Source organism: Lonchura striata, chromosome 5 (assembly GCF_050655825.1).
Source record: "Lonchura striata isolate lonStrDom1 chromosome 5, ASM5065582v1, whole genome shotgun sequence".
NCBI classification, from domain to species: Eukaryota; Metazoa; Chordata; class Aves; order Passeriformes; family Estrildidae; genus Lonchura; species Lonchura striata.
The window spans coordinates 38,592,084-38,611,287 of NC_140707.1; the positions used below are offsets into that span (position 1 = coordinate 38,592,084).

At 42.2% G+C, this 19,204-nt stretch overlaps 1 protein-coding gene across 18 annotated transcripts in view; it reads left to right on the top strand.

The window, feature by feature from the left end:
• Window positions 1-19,204, top strand: part of DPF3 (double PHD fingers 3) — a 189,702-nt gene that overhangs the window by 78,212 nt on the left and 92,286 nt on the right. For all 18 annotated transcript variants that reach the window (XR_014956017.1, XR_014956014.1, XR_014956015.1 and 15 more), the window contains 2 exons: window positions 11,088-11,248; window positions 16,389-16,496. Coding sequence is in view for 14 of the 18 variants with exons in the window: in XM_085581975.1 (XP_085438101.1) it covers window positions 11,088-11,248; window positions 16,389-16,496 (269 nt within the window). In the remaining 4 variants the exon portion in view is untranslated. The remainder of the gene's footprint in view (window positions 1-11,087; window positions 11,249-16,388; window positions 16,497-19,204) is intronic.

The window sequence follows — 19,204 nt, forward strand, 5'->3', positions numbered from 1 at the left end:
ATGATAAACTGACCTGAACAGCCTTGCCCACGTGTATCGGCTTCTAAGATCTCATTCTAAAAGTGCACTGAAGCATGTGCTCTCTGTTCAGCTGCCATCTCTGTTCAGCAAGACATTCAAGTATCTGCCTAACTTTGAGTTGAAGGGGACTTGCACTCTGAATAATGTGTGGTGCTGAACTGGGATCTGATGCTTGGTCACAGGCAGGGTTTCATCACAAGTGTTTGAAGACCTCAGTCAACACACGGGGCCAAAAGTGAATCTGAGGTCTGCCCTAGCATGATGGGGATATGCATTAAACAACTGGAGTCTTTCGGATTTGCCAAAAGAGTAAGTTATTTGAGCAGAAGAAAGGATGTTATTTTGCAGTGATAATTGCAGCAAAACAGGCTTTGCTAATTGTTAAGTGAATTACAAAGATTTTCTATTTAATTTAACTGGTCTAAAGTAATAACCACCTCAACCTGATACTTGAATTTAGAAGGTGTTGAAAAGGGGAAGCAAGGCAGAAGAAAAAGAGGTGCAAAGAAAGTCCATTTGTATGGGAACGACCATCAGATATTTGAGCTTCTGAAAGCTGGTTGTGGAAAGTACTTTTTCTTGACTTTATTAGAGAGTTCCTCTTGGGTGCTGCATAAATATCTACAGAAACCAGGGCACAGGTGTTTGAAACATCACTCCTCAGAATTATATGTTAGTATTTGCAGTGATGGTTTGCTCTGCTCCCATGGGATGTGCTCCAGGTGCAGAAGATACTGTGCCTAGACCTTTGAGTTAGTTCCAGTGTGTTCTTAACACAGGGCATTCTTTATGCTGGGGGAGCTGTGAGATGATGTGTTGGATGCATCTGCTTCACCTCTTACCATTTTTATTGTTACTTTCTGAGGAGTAATAATGATACTTCAGCAGAGGAATGACCATTATCTGCCTTACTTCCACAGAGCTGGGGGAAGGAGGTGAGAAAAGGAAATCTAATTCACAGTTATCTTGGGAATTCCCCTATATAGCATGAGTCAAGTATATCCCTGCAGAACGTCTGCCAAGGCCAGCAGATTTATACAAGTAACAGAATGATTGTTCCTGTGTATTTAAGAGAAATAATAAAGAAAGAAATACAACTTTAGTTATCTAGGCATGAGATGAATTTATGGAGAACAGAAAATATAATTTCCTGTTTTGATAATTATGGACTAGGTACAGTAGATTTTAGTGTTTTTGTACATGTGTATTCAGTTTGTCACACATAGATTGTCACCAAGGACCTGAAAGTGCTACCCATTCAAGATAGTAACTTCAAAGTATTGTCTCTAGCTGATTTTTTCCCAAGGCTGACGTCAGAGGCGAAGTAAACTCTAATAATTATGTGGTTTTATGTTAGATCTATATAAATCTCTGTTTTGCTACTTGTCTGATCATTTTCACCTGTGCAAAAAGGTTTGTTTTCTGGAGTGGCATTTCCTTTGCAGCAGGAGATACAAGGTCCCTACAAAAGAGACAATCCAGCAGAAACATGTGAGCTTACTAACTCTTTCTAGTCAAAGGACAGAAAGTACCTAAAATATTAATGTAATAACAGTTCAGAATAGTGGGGAAGCTTGCATGCAATTTAGGAACATTTGTACTACTCTTCTACTTTCAAGTTTATTTTAATGTCTTTTAAATTCTGCCACCTGGATTGAATGGCACTGTATATTTGTCTACTAAATAACTGTACAAGGTGCAGGGAAAATCCCAGCCTGAGAACTTCTAAGAGGGCTAACAGAGGTCATTCAGACCAGGACCATGCTGTAGAGCTTGGACAGCTGGGACTCTGACATGGCTTAAAGCATAGTGCAAAACCCCCCATGTCTTTCCTGGTATCTCCCTGCCTGTTGAGCTCTGGTGGAGCTATGTAGCTTTGTGAAAGATGAGATACTTAGAGACACATGTAAAAGAATGCTCTTGTTGGCTTAGCTGATGTCATTTGGGCCAATGATGTAACTTCCATTTGCATTTGCTGTGTCTCCCAAAAGGGCTGTGCTGGCTGAGTGACCTAGCTGTCACCAATGATGGTGTGGACAGACTTTTTCCCATTGCAAGCAAACAGGTGTGCCACTTGAAGACTGACCCAAGCTGATTGTACTGCTGGAGATAGCTCTGGAGGCAGAAGGGGTTTTCTGAGCTTGCCCTCATATCTTCTGGGCAATGTCAGCTGGGTTTGCTCGAGCAGATCGAATGGCCTTGCTTGAACTGAGTCAGGGAGTGCTCACACAAACATTGCCACTGGCAGGAGGTGTGGGAGCAGTAAGCTCTAGGAGACAAGCAGTGAAAAGCAGCAGGGTAGGAGGGAATGGGTGATATTTTTAGCTGGCACAGCTAGAGCTATGAGAGGATTTCTGTTCATGATCTGAGCATCTTTTTAGTACAGACAGTGCCTGAAGTAATGCACACAATTTATTATTGAGGTAAGTGTAGGGTGTTACTGGTGTTCTGCAGGGGAACTGTTAAAGCTACAAAGGAAGTCACGGCAGAGTAATTTGTAGAAGTCTGGTTTGCTGTCTTCCTGGTGCCAGCTTGGGTGATAGATTATGGTTTTTACCAGGAATGCAAAAGATAGGATCACTGTGGGAAATCAGAACCATGGGAGCTGAGTGGATAGACTTTGACTACAACTGGCCTGTAAGACTATTGTTGCACTTAGCCAAACAGAATTCTGGTGACCCCAGGCCCCAGCACCTTGAGTTGCTTTTCTGAAAATACATATAAAGAAATGCCTTACATGTTGTCATGCCCAGTATATAATACTGTTGCTGAAGTTTTCATTAGTTCATTCCTTTAGTAATTGGGTAGAATTTTTTGACCTTTTAGGGGAGGTTAGGACCAAGCTGAATTCTGAGTGCTGTCTTCAGACACAAAAGAGGTCTGGGTTATTACCTTTCACACCTGTTGTTCATTTAATTGGATGATGCTGCATCTCTTTAAAACAGAAACTCTGGCCTGAGAAAGAATAGATGCTCTGAGATATCCCCAAGGAGTCTGCCTCTGAGATTAACCTAATTGGTCACTGTGCTGAGTCTAATAGAGATTGTATGCAACGTCTGTCTCTGGAAACAACTTAGGTAGCCTGATGTATGACATGGAAACTGCTGCTGATGCCTCTTCATGGAAATTAAAGTAAGAGAAGATGTGGACAAATTACCACATGCAATGTAGTATAATTTTTCACAGTCCAGTGTATATGAATGAGGCTGATAACTTAATCTTCTGAAATACCTAATTTCGTAAGTACACATCAGTTTGTCCCATACACAGATACCTCTTCTATCCAGCCAACAATTCTGCATGTTAACAGCTGAGTCAGATGGGCAGAATGATCCCACTTTTTTGGCTTTGAGAACTGGGAATGTGGCTGCAGGCCCTGAGCAGAGTCATGCACAGCTGTAGGAAGTGGAGCACCTCTTGTTCTAATCCTTACTCCTGCACAAAGAGGGCTGCAGCTCTTTACCCTGAAAGCCAGAGTTTTGACAGCAAGATACCATCATGTACCACACTCTTCTTGGCTGTATTAACTTGTGCTGCTGTTTCTTTTCTTTAAATGGAAATGCCAGCAGAGCTCTCATACTTCTACAATACATGTGAGGATGGGGCTAATCAGATCAACTTTCCTCAAATTGTAAGTTAAGCCTACCTTTTGTCATTTTTCTTCAAAGACAGACTTTTTGCATGAGATGATACCTGTAGTTTCACAGTGGATTAAATTACAGCCTAAGTCTGTTTCCAGAGCAGTGAATGTAGCTCAGTCTACGAGGCTTCGCTCTGTTACGAGTCAGCATCACACCGTGATTCAAACATTGAGTACCCTGTTGATTCTGGCCACAAGTAGCCAGCAGGAATTTCCAACCCCTCAGTGGAAGTCTTCTAATAAATACCTGCAAAAGGGAATTTCTTTCCTTTTCTACATAGAATGCTAATGTTGAGTGCTTGAGGGAGGGTACTTAAAAACCTCACATTGCTTTTACACTGATTTGGGATTCAACCTAGACTTGTAGCTCAGGGCATCTTCTTGATTGCTATAATGTCTGGTCTGTGCTAGTGCTGACTCAGGAGCTTGTCATCAGCTCTCTGATGGCTCCTAATCCTTTGAACCACATACAGTCTCTGCACCTGCTACAGAGCAGCGAACAAGTGCTAGAAGCTTGTCTATTTTGACCTGTCTGCATGAATTCTTCCAATGAAAGGCGTTAACTGTCCTGGAAAGTCTTTTGTTTACCCTTGGATCATTGCTGCACCAGCAACATTGTCTGCTTTGTATACTGTTTGGTGGTCTGATTTGTGTAGTCTACCTACTACCAAAAGAGTCCTGCTAGCCATTGTTTCTCTGACATTGTTTCCCAGGCTGGAGAAAGTTATATAGTCTTCCTGTTGTCCATCAGGTGAAATTATGTATAGAAATGAAATAGCTGTCTCAATGACTCTGGCTCTTGGAGAGTGTAGATATGTGTTTAGAAAGCTGCCAAGTTTATGTTAAAAAACTGAGAGTCCAGAAAGTTTGAGTCATTCTGTAGCACATCTGGAAATCCTGTTTTGCCTTTGCTCACATTCACACCCCTTACATCATTAGAAAACGTTGTGCAGGGACAGATGCAATGGACCACTATGAGAAAACTGAATCTGCACATTCCTGCACTTTCTGGCTTGCCATCAGAGTTTGTGGTAGGATTTTGAGCAGTCTGTTATGCTTCACCTGAGGCCAGGAAAGCTGTTCTCTATTCCTCTTGAATCTCCATGTCCTACCTTGATGCAGTTGCAAAGGGTGCATGCTTGTAACAATTAAGCACTGCCTATAAACTAGAAATTCCAGTGAGTGCAGCCAAAGGAGGAGCTTAGCCAGCCCTTTGTTGTTTAATGCTCAATGGTTGTCTGACACTCTTGAATGTGTCATATTTTCTTTTGCTTGGATCTTTTGATGAATGTTATGTTAGCGTCTTGCAACGTAATGTGAGGATGAGCGAAGCAGAATGCTTTATCTCTTCTGGGAAGATGCTCTGGAGCTGATGATATGCTGTCTGAAGATGCTACAGGAGCCTGGTGATGCTGGACTCTACTAAGCACAGATTTCCAGTTGCATCTGGGTATAGAAAGGAGAAACAGACGTTCAAACAGTTTGAACTTAGTCCACTGTGCTCTTCATGAAAATCAGTGGTGTTTGAGAGTCTGTGAGGAAAGGGCATGAGGACAGCCAGGGGACTGTGGACTTCTTTGGCTTGCTTTGTGACAGGAGAGGTACCACAGTTTTGCAACTAGCTCTGTCTTTGCTGCTTATCTAGCCTGAGGTAGAGAGTCAAAGTAGGCCAGTCCAGATGGGAGAAACACACATGAGCATGGCCAGGCTGCAGCTTGAGAAGAGAATTTATGCTGACTGGAGAGGGAGAGGAAGGCCTCTTTGGTGACTGTGTCTGTAAGATTGTCCACATTAATAGTGTTAGTGCATAGTTTGTAATGCTTCCCACTTCCAATCAGCCTCATTCTGATCTCTTCTGACTTCAGCCTCTGCCAGCTATGCTGCCCTTGCTTTCAACACTGTGAGGTTTGGGAGAGTGCTGTCAGCATGAGGGGGAAAAAGATACATAAACTGCATGTCATCAATGTCATGGCTGGCATTGCTGCCTAGATACTTCATTATATTCCCTGAAGGTTTTGCACAGATATTAAACAGAAGTGGCTGAAGAATTGAGCCCTGTGGCATTCTTCATGTCAGAGGTCATAGAGAGAAGGAGCAGCTGCCTGTCAGGGGCCTCGTGGGACCTGCTGGAAAGGAATAGCACAGCCAGCTCAGTGCAGTTCTCTCAACACTTGCCTAGACACATAGTTGTCCAAGATGGTCTGCAGTGTTGCAGGCAACTGATAACTCAGGTGGTGCCTGCATGATTTCTTAGCCTCTGTTCAACTTTGTGAGAAAGCCTAAAACTTTGCTGGTCCTCTATTTCCAGACTCATTCATAAATGTCTCCAAAAAGAGAGTCAAAAGTATCTTCTGAAGCTGCATTGCACCACTTCTGTCATACCACTTCTTAGATCTCACCAGTTTGAAACTGAATGGCAGTCCTGCTGACAAACAAGTTCTGATTTAAAAGGTCTTTTTTTGGTTGTCCTAGCTGTTCCTCACAGTCGCAAATGATCCAAAATGTAGGACTAGAGATTAAATACATAGTAAACAAAAAGTCCATGGTCTTAAGGAAAACAAAGCCCACATTTTTGATTGTGGCTGAGGACCACTGCAAGCTGTAGAAGAAAATGTCTGTTGCTTTCTGTTACATGACTAGTCATTTCTTCCTGTGCTACCAGGTTTTTACTTGCCTAGTCATGTAGTGAGTGTGGCTTTAGAGGGAAATAAGGCCTGGCCTCAAGAACTGGAGACAATCTGGATTCATACTCAGAGGTGTCTGGTGGAAATTTAAGAACTGCTCTTGAGGAGCACTGGTTCTTCATTATACAAGTTTTCCCAGGGTGATATGGACCTGTAATCATTGTTGAGCATGGCTGGTTATGGGTCAGCGGTACTCATCTTCTCAGGGTATTAACCTGAATTGTGTTAGCTACTGCAGGAGGGGCACTCTGGATTATGCCTATTTTGTAGCTGTTGTAAAAGGTGTATGTGCACTCAAAAATATGTGACTTTGCAGGATGGACTGCAAAGTAGTGGTGGGGAGCTTCTCTGCTGCTTTCAGGGCCCATCAGGATCCCTTGTCAGCACAGAAACATCTTGAACATCTGGAGTGAAGTCATGCTCCTGGTCCTTGTTGCTAATTTATGGGCTTATAAGACAGACAAGTTCTTGGGTTTCTTTCTTTTTTTCTTTTTTTTTTTTTTTTTCTCATCTTTTTCTCATTGAAGGCATGCCTAGCCAGGAGAGTCATGGCACTAGGTACTATACAGAGAAGTAGTACTTTGGAGTCTGCTGAGAAAACTTATGGTCTAGTTAGAACTAGCAGGCAAAGACTGAGGGAAGGGAAGAATTGTTCCTCCCTGGTTTTGTTATTAGCTGACCTGATTCCATGATAGAAAACCTCAGTTTCTTAACATTTAAAAGAAAAGTGACCTCAGGGAAGTAACAGAGTCTGATCTTTGAGGCTGGTGCTTGCTCTCATGGCAGTGGCTACCTGCAAGGCTGCACAGAATTGCACCAGGCTCTTTTGGCTGTCCCAGCACCCACAGGGCTGCTGGTGCTTTCAGAGTGCTCACCTTCCCGTTCATGCCGAGCTTCCAGTGCTCCCAGTCTGCTGTTTAGTTTCAGTCACACTTTTTTTCACCAATAAAGAGCCCCTAACCTCTACTAAACATTTACCCCTCCTATGCAGCTTTGCAGGAGTATGCCATAGCATAGGTTGTTCTTTTCCAAGTCCAGGAGCTTTTATCAGTCAGCCAGAACTGGGTTATTTTAGTGTTCATGGCTTGGTATGTAAGTGCAAAGCCTGTGTGTATGCCAGCAGTGTCGCTGGCATGCCTGTCCCAAACATCTGGGGTTTCACCTGGGGCTCTGTACTGAAGGGCTGTGTGTTTTTCACAGTGTGCTGACAACTGTATTCTGTATTTCCCATTGTGCTGCCTTCAGTATGATTTGCCTTCCTTGTCCAGCAGTTGTTCATGTCTGCTCCTTACTTTTTCCCAGCAGCTTTAAAATCTGCACATATGCTGATGATTTTGTGTCATTAATATCAATGTAGACAAGTCTGTGTGACCTTTAACTCCCCTGTCCAAAGGGAAGAATTGACCCTTACAGTCAGCCACAGCACAGCACTGACTCATACATACTTTTCATAAAAATAATGAGGAAATTCCCCATAGTTTTTACAGATACTTTTTCAGGAGTTGAAGTGGAAGTCTTCCATAGCAACACAGTTTGGGAAAACTATGAAGCATGTAACAGATAATTAATCTTTTTTCTGACATATGATACACTTTATAATATTATTTTTTTCCCTCTTCTTGTGTCTCACTTGCTCAGACTCAACAGATCTGTTTGAGTTTCATTGGAGCTCACGTGCTTTCCAGTCTTATTCCCACCCTTGTCTGTTCTTCAGCTTCATTGTAAACCTCCTGGGAGGAGGCTGGGATTTGTCCCACCTCCCTGACTCTGCAATGAGGAACAAAATAGGACTATACTTCCTCTTTTTTGCCCTGATTTTAATACACTTTCTGTTTTTTCCTGCATAAGATAAAACATGTTATGTTTAGATATGTAGAACAAAAAACCAAAAAAAATCTCTAAGTTTGAAGTTCTTTTAAAAAAAATTAACTGTAGTTTGGAATGAGTCAGAATACTTCCAGTAAGGACTAATGATAAAACAAAATTACTAGGCACCCAAAAGTAATTTCAGGGAAGCTGTTTATGACTGACATATGAGTGTCATAAGGAAATACCATTTCTTTACTTTCCTATATTTGATTATTTGTCACTTTAAAAAATTTCCATTTATAATTAAGGCCAGAATAATTCCTCAAGGTCTCAGTATCTGAATATCTTTCCAGTGAATACTTAGAGAACTGCATTTTTTGATCATGCTTGCGGTAGTGGAGCCAAGGCAAGCATTCTTAAAAATATGGAGATGACTGAATACTTCTAAATTGTTATTTTTCTTTAAGGCAAAAAAAAAAAAGCATATTTAAAATATTTAAAATAAATGTAATGAAACAGCTAGACTGCAATATTTTGTCAAGAGTGAATTTGACCCATTAGCTTGGTTGCTTCTCTGCCATCAGGATCTCAAATGCCCTTTTCTCCCTCTTAGAAAAATCTGAAATTTGCTCTACTTGATAGTGTGATTTAAAGCCAAATATTGTACATTTGAAGACTTAAAGTTATTTTCAGTCTTAGAGCAAGATAGAAAATGAGCAATCTCCAGTCAGATCCTATATATGGGTTGTTGAGATGTATTGTTTTGGTTAATATGGATGCTTTGTGGTGTGCATATTCTAATGACTGAAGTGATTTTTGGCATAAGGAAGACTTATGCAGTGGTGGCAGTTTTTTGTCACACATGTATGCTTTTCTTTCCAGTAAATTCCTTAGAGTTAAAGAATATCCGTGGTTTAATATAGAAGGAATCTGACATAGCTCTGAGGAAGCTCAAGTGTTTGTGGAAAGAGCTGTTAATCTTTGATCAACTGGGGTCTCCTTGTTACTGACTTTGATTACACAAGTGTACAACTTTAATTACAGCTTTTAATAAGATTTTCATTTCTTCCTAGTCACATTCTTTGTATAGTAGAGCAGCTTATCTTTTCTTTCTCCCCTGCTCCCCTTCCCTTCCCCCCGCTCCTTTTTATGGAAAAGGGCATTTGAGGTCATTGCAGGGGATTCAGTGTCCGGAGGGATCCTGCTGTACACGCTCTGCCCATGCTGTACCCTCTGCTTGCTTGCACAGTCCAGAGAGCTCTCTCCTTCAGCTGCCCTCCACATATGCCTGCACTGGCAGCTGCCCAGGAGCTGGTGGTCAGCAGGGGAGGACAGGTCTGAGAGGCACAATGTTCACACAGACATTCACTGCTGCACAAAACCTCTGAAAAACCCTTAGGAAGTCTCTGTAGGCAAAGGATGTTCTGACCTCCCCATCATTGAATAACCTGAGACTTGGGTAAGTTGAGTTCTGATCATCAGAATTGAGTAGGGGGAACTTGAGGTGCCTTCCTTGGTATTTGCTGCATTTTTGTTCTTCCCTAAGCCTCTGCTTATGGCCCCTGTCAGCAATAGGATATTGGTGCAGTATAGCCAAGATGAGTTTGACTTCCATGTAAATCATAAGATACAACTGAGGAGTAATTTAAAATATGTGAGTCACAAAAAAGATACAGATGGTAAAACAGAGCAATTTGCACTGATTTGACATTCAGAGGTGTGCAAAATTTTAAAAGGCCAGTTGTGCCTACAGAAGAAGATAGTGGGGAAAACAACTAATAGAACAGCAAAGGGAGCTCCTTTTATCTCTGTGCATGCATCCCTTTGGCTCACTTGCTGTATATGCTATACTCTTTTTGCACACTAATGAATATCAGAGTCAGAGCAAGTTATGCTATCTATCACTCCGCTCCTGTTTTCTAGTGAACTTACCCCTAACAGGTATCTTCCCTAGCTATTCGTGTCACGAGTGCATTTCACCTTGACAATAGATCAAGAATGAGTTTCAGCAGTGTGGCCCACCTACTTTGCAATGCTCTAGCATGACAGCTGCTTTGTGTCCTCAGGGTAGCTTTTCTTTGATGCTTTTCCCTGTTTAGAAAAATTTGGAGGGAGGATTTTGGTAATCTCCAGCAGGCAGAGTTTTTAAACCTATCTCAAGGGAAGATGAAGATTCTACAGAATTTTTGAACAAACAGTTATTTATGAAGTAAGTGACATTGTCTTTAGAACTGTTATTCCCACTGGGCTCCAGAGAACAGCAGCATTTGCCATGCTGGATCTGACTGGTCGCTGCTGTAGCCTGCTGCTCCTGTCACCTCAGGCTTCACTGTGGAAAACTGTGGAAGGCTTATGACAAAACATCTAGTCTGACCATTGCAGATATTGCTCTAGTTATTAAGGGGTGTGTTTTCATGCCTCAGAAGTACACAATAATAGAACTATGGTCTTTGCTCTTATGGGCTCTTTGGCACCAGAAATGCTGGAGCTAAGTTCTTCTTAACTTGGCTGTCTTTCTGGTTGCCTAAAACATACTGCAGTAGCTGCTGTTAGATGCGATTGAAATGACTGGTTTGCTGAATTAGCTGGACAAACTACAGGGGAAGAGAAACAATCAAATGAGTTCACTGTGGTGTACATGGGCCTGACCCAAGGTTATGGGGCAGTGTGATTGCATCATTTGCTCATTCAGTAGCCACGCTGCCACTGAAAAGATCTGTGTCTGGTTCCTGACAGCCTGATCTTTTGATGAATTTGACATCACTTTCCGCATGATCTACTTCATCAGTGTCTCACGTCACCAACATTTGCATCTGTCCTGGCAAAGTTTTTCTGTTTGTCCATTTTCGAACCAACCTCACATCCCCCTTTCCTACTCTTGTTGGAGGGGGTAGCGCAATCATTCTCAGTGTGTGCCCTGTCTCTTTTGGCAGCCTCGGGGACCAGTTCTACAAAGAAGCAATTGAGCACTGTCGCAGCTACAACTCTCGGCTCTGTGCCGAGCGCAGTGTCCGCCTTCCCTTCCTGGATTCGCAGACTGGGGTGGCTCAGAACAACTGCTACATCTGGATGGAGAAGAGGCACAGGGGACCAGGTTGGTAGTGCTGTGTCTGTGTATGCACGTGCATGTAAGGAGGGCTGGCCACTGAGCCCTCATGGGGTTTAATTAATAGGAGCTCAAACCTGCTACAAGCCACACAGAAAAGAAACTGCCTCAACCTCTGTGCCTGGAGGGGATTTCCTTTGGTAACTGCAGAGAGCTCATGCTAATTACTCTCTCTCTATGCAAAGAAGTGCCTGACATGGTAGTTTCTAAGGCTGCATCATTGTAGCTCTTTTCATGCTATCAATCCCAGTCTGTAGCAGAAGACTCAATGCTCTGCTCTAAGCAGGACTGGAATTACCTCCAAGGTGGAGGTGGGAGTTTCTCAGATGAATGCTGAAAATAAGGAACTATATTAGGAAGGATATAAAACTGAAGCAAAATATAGGAGAGTCCATTAATGTTGTTCTTGAATGTTGTTCTAATGGTTAGAAATATACCTATAAATCCTGGTTCTGCTTTGGATAGGTTAACTTGGATATCAGTTCTGGAGATGTGGTTCCCTTTGGGTACAGAAATAAGTTGGTACATTTCCTTAAGGAGATTTGGCTAATGCCTGTTCCACAGCTCAGTGAAGCTCAAGGGAAAAGAGCACTGGTATTTTTGTAGACTTTGGTCAGTTGTTCCTTTGTTAGACTAAATCCATCTGAAATACATTTTTGAAAGGCAAAGGACAGTCACCAAAGACTGGAGATGTTGCTCAGACAGAATTCCTTCTGAACCCCAAGGGAAATTTGGCTCTGTTGCAGCACAGTATCTGACCAATAATTAGCTCAGGAAACGGACTTTTAACAGCACCAAAATGATTTCTACCTTCTACCTCTTTTCCCCCCCCCCTTCCTCCTCCCCCCCCCCCCTCCTCCCCCCCCACTTTCTAGTGCAGCCCAGACAATCCAGGCAGAAAGGGACCTGGAGTACATGGGCACTGGAAGTATGACATGCACACATGTGCATAAATATCTTCCAGTTCTTTAAATAATATTGACACCCTCCCACCTTCACCCTCCACCCCCTCAAATTCTAGATCTGAAATTATGGGAAGGTGAAGCTTGCTCTAATCTCCTCCACTGTCTGGTTTACAGGAGATGAAGTGGGAGGAACACATAGGATATTCCTTTACCCTCCTGGGGTTAAGAAAACAATTACTGCTTCTGAAAAGTGCCTAGCTGAGTCTTAGGTGAAACTTTCCTCTTCCTCTTTCTAGGATATACTAAAGGAAGGACCTTTGTGCTCCTCCTATTACTAAAATATCAAAAGTAGATTTAGTGTTGTTTTGCAGTACTACCAGAAAACTGTTTATGTAATAAAATGCAGCCACTTCTTGTGCTAGAGACAGCACGTCTTTTTACAGCATTAAAAATACCTGAAGAATATTTCAGCTACAAAAACTGCTGGGGTAATTCAGGACTGCTGAATGCGGTTCACAGGATGGGAGTTTTTTAAATGTCCGGACTAACCCTTCTTTGGTAGGGTTGCTTCATAAGCACAGTTGAGTTTTTTGTTTCAGCTGAAAAGTCTCTAATCCTAAGAGATTATGCTTTGCATAAATCCCCTTCCCTTCCCTTCCCTTCCCTTCCCTTCCCTTCCCTTCCCTTCCCTCCCCTCCCCTCCCCTCCCCTCCCCTCCCCTCCCCTCCGCTCCCCTCCCTTCTTATTATGAGTAAGGTGTTGCTATTTTTATCCTTCTGAACACAGTCAGAAGATGTATAGATATATATACACACACTCAGGTATACATCCACAGTGTCCATAAGTAATGTTTTGTCACCAGTATCTTCCACAAAGATACAAATAGTCTTGTGTGGGTCTCCTTGGCATCTGTACACGTGCAGAAGGAATCATCATAACTGTGTTACAGCATCACACCAGGAACCAAGATGTCTTCATTCTTTGCCTGTCTCAGCCACAAGCTTTGTGGACTACTTTGAGCAAATTCATTCTGTAAATCTTTCCTTCCTCACTTTTGATAGTGGACTGTTTGGCAGCTTGCCCTGCAGAAGGGGATAGGTGACATTTCTCCTGCAGGTCTGCACTGGAGAGTAATGGTGGAACATTCTTCACAGAGAGTATCAAGTGAAAGAAGCCTCCTGCATCTGCGTTGGCCCCAAATCTGATGACTTTGTTGTTTTGAATTAGAATAATCAGTTTGAAATGAATCAGTCCTCTTACCCCATATTTGCTTTTCTCTTTCTTGATTTTTATTAGCCCATTTAGTGCTCCCCTGAGTGTCTTTGCGTAATTTGTTTCTTGTAGTATTATGGTGAATCAAGGCATCCCTCTACAGTTTTACCATGCCTGGTATTGGTCTGTACACAATTTGCTCGTGCCCATACTAAAGGGCTCTGAAAATTATCTCCCAGCAATCCCAGTATCTGTCTTGTGTGCTGTGCTCACTACCCTTTACTATCCCTAACCTGAAATACTAGATAAAGACAAATGGCAAAGCTCCAGGACCTCTTTTCACTTACACGGACTTGAAAAACAGAGATGAGTCAGGAACTCAGCATATTAACCTGAGTTCTTGCTGTCCTCTTTGTTAAAGGAGTCAGAAATCTGCATCTCATGATAAACAATTCAGGGTTAATTTCACACAATACTGCACATAACTCCCTCCTTTCCCCCTCCTCCCCTGGCCTTTCACACGAGCTTTGAGTTATGACTCTCCTATACTAATGAGATAAACAACATAACTCACTGCAGGTTCTGCTATTTCGTCTGTAAGCAAATGGTTGGAACCTTCTCTGGTTGCCCTATAAGGTACCAGAGAGAGAGACAACCCACATAGGGCTGAAGATAATAATATGCATTATTTCCATATTCACTGCAAGATTGCCTGTGAAGGAGCTACATTCAGAGCATTCAGAACTGACCCTTTCCTCGTTGCCTCTCCTTTGTGTAAGATCTACATTTTATGTGAGCCAGCACAGAGACGGATGAGGAACAGGGTAGAGAAATGAAGGTAGCATTGGTGGGTTGAATGAAGTGAAAATCTGGTATGTGTTTTAAGTTCATTGGATGGCAGTATATTAATGAACAGGTGTTCTTTGAGTAGCAACAGAGCTTACCAGAAGGGCTGCAGAGGTGGATGTTGGATCATCTATTTCTGATTGATCTACCTGCCACTCTCGAAGGAGGAGGCTCTCCCAACTCTCCTTTCAAGTTTCTAGTTGGGCTTTCAGCATGTGTATTTGGCTTTTGCTGTCCTAGCTGAATCCAGAACTGCTCTTTTGTATAGGAGCGCTCACATTAGCAACTATTCCCTCAAAAGCAAAGATGATCTTTGCTCCTCTCTGTCTGGGACAAAAGCTGTGGTACTTACTCCTTCAAATGGCTCCTCTATGGAGGCCTGTGCAATGGAGGGCTGATTCTCTGTCCTATTGCTTTGATCTGGAAATTGCCATTTCAGTGTTGTCTTCAAGTCCATGCACAGGACCTGCTGAGAAAGGGTGGGGTTTCTTGCCTCCACCTGTTTAATTACTCACATCAGAGCCAGGCACAGTCTACCTCATCATTATAGCAATTGTTTGCAGTGGTTAATGTTTGCAAAGTGGCATGAAGAAAGGTGTCCAAACATTCTATAAGTGCTAGTTATCCCCATTTTTATTTCCAAACCGGTCTTAGGCAACCTGTTCTGAAATGTGTCCTTCTTGGGATGTGCACAATGCCCAGCCTTCTGGCCATCAGTGAAAGAAGGGCATGAGAAGTCCAAGTTGACTAGCATTCTGTGCCCTGAAACAGCCAGAATCTCTGCAGATACTCATCACTTGGCCATACTCAGGCAGTATGCTGTAGATGCTCCAAGGCCTTGGAAGTTGGTGGAAGGTGCTGGGATCTGAACTGATATTCCCAACAGTTGAAATATTTAAAACCAGGAACTTAGGTCTCACCTGCAGAATTTGATTAGCACATTACCTCAAGGTGAATTATGTTAATGTGTCTTCCTCCCCACCCCCATGTAAGAGGATATTGTTTTTTTTTAATTATCCTCATTTGGTCTGGTGAGTTGCTTTTGTTCCCAAGCTGATATTCTCTCCTGGCTGCTTCCGAAGAGAGGAGAGAACTCTTGGGCCATCCTCCTGTCCTTGAGCTGTTCTGCTTTACTGGCACCCCCTTGATGCTGTCCAGCTGTTCACTGTCAGTACAGTTTCAGATATAGCAACACCATTCCTGTTCTCTCTCTTATGTGGTCTTACCTGGTTTTTGAGGACAATGACTCTGGAATTGAAGTCACGCTTTGTAGCCCCTTCAAGACAACAGGAATTGCAGAAGGGCAGAGGAGCCAAACCAGAACTGGTGGACAGAGAGGGCAGGAACGGCAGAGGAGATAATTAAATTCCTCCAACTTTTCTTGCTGGGTATTTGTGTGTGTCCATGACTATCTGGGGCAAAAGCACTTGTCAGTGTGCTTCTGTGCCCCTAGTAGCGATGCATTTACAAAGCCCTGCTGTGTCCTGAATGTGAGAGAGAAAAGTACAGCTTGAACACTGGCTGAAGGGTGTCTGTCAGGAGAGCCAGGGCAGCTCAAAACCCAGTGATGCCAAATGTGATTTAAGGGAACATGCAGTGATTTAAACATTATTGGTGTATCTCCTCCCTCATTCAGAATATTGGCATGAGGAGGTAAGAGTCAAAATGAAGAATTAGTATTGAAACAAAAGTCCAGAATGTAAGCAAAAATACGGAATCAGACCTCTTGGATCTTGGTTTGCTCCTGTTTGGAAGACACAAATTTCCTGACCTGTTCTGTGCATCAGGGCCTAAAGATTTGCATGTCAGAACTTCATCTCTCTCAAGGGGCTTTCTCTGCCTGTGGAGGAGGCATCACCCTTGTGACCCAGGAGAGTCTGAAATTCTATTTACCCTGAAGAAATCACAAATTATTTATGTGCAGCTCTGGTTTCAGTGAGCTGAGTGAAGTGTCTGAGTGAGACCTAGATTCTCTGTAGGCCTGATCCCAAGAGGTGCTGAAGAGCCTCAGGAGCACTGGATGCCAGTGTGTAGCTCTGTCTCATGATTTTCAGGATTGCACCTTCCAACAAGGAGATGCTGGAAGGGCAAGAACAAAGATGCTAGAGACAGTGCTTGTGGTTTTCAAATTGAGATGTGATTAATTTTTTGCCTTTAATCTTCAGGCCTGGCCCCAGGTCAGCTGTACACATACCCAGCACGTTGCTGGCGCAAAAAGAGGCGTTTGCATCCCCCTGAGGATTCCAGGCTGAAGCTGCTGGAAATTAAACCTGGTAAGTATTTGTTTGCCTGCCTCTCCCAGGCTGCAGAGCAGCTGGCATACATGCAAACCTGGCATTTAGACCTTGGACTTTATCTTTGCTGCTTTCCAACCATTTCTCATTGCATCTGTTGCATCTTACTTGATTTGCTGTAACCATAACCACCAAACCCTCTGCATACAACTCATCCCTTACAAAAACCTGAACAACTTGTATTGAATGCAGGGGGAGCTGAATTTACCTTCTGTAGGGTTGAATCCTGGCTTCTATTAGAAAACTAACAAGGATGTAAAGAATCAATATATTACTGACTTTTTCCTCAGTGCATTACTAATACACAGTCTCACTGGCATCTGCTGCCTAATCTTTGTGAAAGAGACCACTGTGTGTGTGAAACAGTAAGTATAAGATAAGATTTTTCTTGGTAGGGCTATTGATGAGGAGTATGACCAGATTACGAACAAAAAATAATGAAAAATAGGGAGCATATGCCACATTTGTGTATTTCTGTCTGACTGTATGTGTACCTTTGTCTAGTATTCTTTCATTCTTCTTGTCCTTGCTACTCTTTCACAATTAAACTATGTGAAGTGATGAATCTGGATGCTGAATGAGGGACTGTAAAGCAGATGTGGAGGAGCTGCAGCTGTGTCAGGTAGAGCGTGGTGTTGTGCATTCTTCCTTGCAGTTAGTAATAAAGGCTTTCTGTCTCTGGGGTCAGCTATTGTGAGAAAGAGGGAACACATATACTCACAGCTGTATGTGGTTTTTAAGAGGTGAGATGCTGTCAGTATAAAAAGTACAGGAGAAAACCCCCAAATGTAAATTAGAATATTAAAAAAACCTGTTTGACAGAAGGAGGTGCCTGGGAACTGAGCTATGCTCAGCAATACTGATGACTTTGCTTCTACACAGTAGTTGGTGGAGAAAGAGGAAAGAGCAACAGAGACAAGTTCAAAACTCATTAAAATCAGAGGTGAAGTTCCTGTTGATTCTGGTATAAACAGTTTTTGAAAACTCTACCTTCAGTATAGGAGGCATCAGTGGAGAGTTGGAAAAGAGGAAGAAATCCCTATAACCACTCAGCTGGGGTTCAAACCAAGGGCAAAATCTCAGCCAGAAAATAGAACTAGACCTCACAGCAGAGCTGCTTAGAAAGAGCTGATGAAATCAGTCATGTACATTGATGAAAATGAGACTGGACTCTAGAGAGAAGATGATGTTGGCTCATAGAAGTGCCTACCTTAGACTTTTTGATGATGTTGGTACTGCTGTGCCTTGGTAATCTTGTAAGGTAGGGTAGAGTTTTACTCTTTTTTGTTTGCATTACTCTTCTTTGCTGTACTCACTGAATGCCAAATTAGTGCATCCCACATGCCACAGGGCATGAAAGGCAATTACCACAAAGTTATCAGATAAAGAGACCTCAGCATGTCTGTCTCTGTGTTGTTTTCCCTGCTATAAACATCTCCTCTGCATCTCAGGAGTGGTACTTTTGTTGCATTGCCAGTGGCAACCAAATAAGGCGAGTTATATTGCTCTGCCATTTAAATCTATTTTCCAACCAATTTCTATCTAGTGATTAACTTTCCTTATCAGTTATACCACAAAACAGTTTCACTCCATCTGTGCATATCCAGAAGAGACTGACTAGCCAAAAGTGGGATTTCCCCCTTCTCTGATCTGAAAGTGGAAAACCTATGGAACACCTTGGACCTCCATTTAGAGGTAGCTTTTGACAATTTGGGAGAAAGAAAGTAGAATTTATTTTCACCATTGACAGCAGACATACTGTAGATTTTGGAGGGGAATAGTATTGTAAAACCTAATGCTGAACCTAGGAAGCTGCCTAATGCTGACTTCTCTGTCCTCAGTTAAGCATCAGATGGTTGTGTGGGGCAAAGATGTAGAAAATTAAGATCTATTAAAAAGCACAGAGATGACAGCTGTAGAACATATAAAATAAATTTGAAAGAAATTGAATCTATATATTCCATAGTTTCATTCCACCTAGGGCTTGGGCATTCTGTTCATTCCTTAGAGCTGTTCTCAGCAGCTAGAGAGTGCTTATGCTTGGTTAATATGCAAATAGCTAATTTTTATAGAGGAGGCTGTGAAATTGTTAATATATTTTTATAGATTTTTGTAACTGTTATATGGCACATGCAAGCAATGCACTTCTACAACATCAAATTAGGGCAAAACTTTAGTTGTATTATGTTGACTGCATAGAAGTACTTCTTGTAAGACAACCACTGTAGCAAACACAGAAGAGGCTCTTTGCTCCAAAAGTTGCCATTCCAGAAGTCAATGGGATTGGCACCAGGGGTATGAATACTTGCTTGGACTGCACCTGGGATTTCAGAATGGCTTATTATAGCAAAAAGTTTTATTCAGAGGTTCCTGTATTCAGAAGACACCTACATAACTCAGGAGATGCACAGAGTAGGCTTTTTGTTTTGGTAAATCATAGCTAGTCATCGGCTGGTCAGTAAGTAGAATCAAACTATTGTGTTGCCAGCAGTTTGAGGGCATGAACAATAAATGATTTAGTAATAGTATAGTATACTATTTTACTTTATAAAACTGAAATAGTTTTATAGTTTTAGGTTTATAGTTATAACCTACTTTTGCAGTTTATGTAGTACATGACACAACTCAGTGAATGGGAGTTTCACATTTGATAATACCAAAATCTAATGAAGAAAATAATCATACTC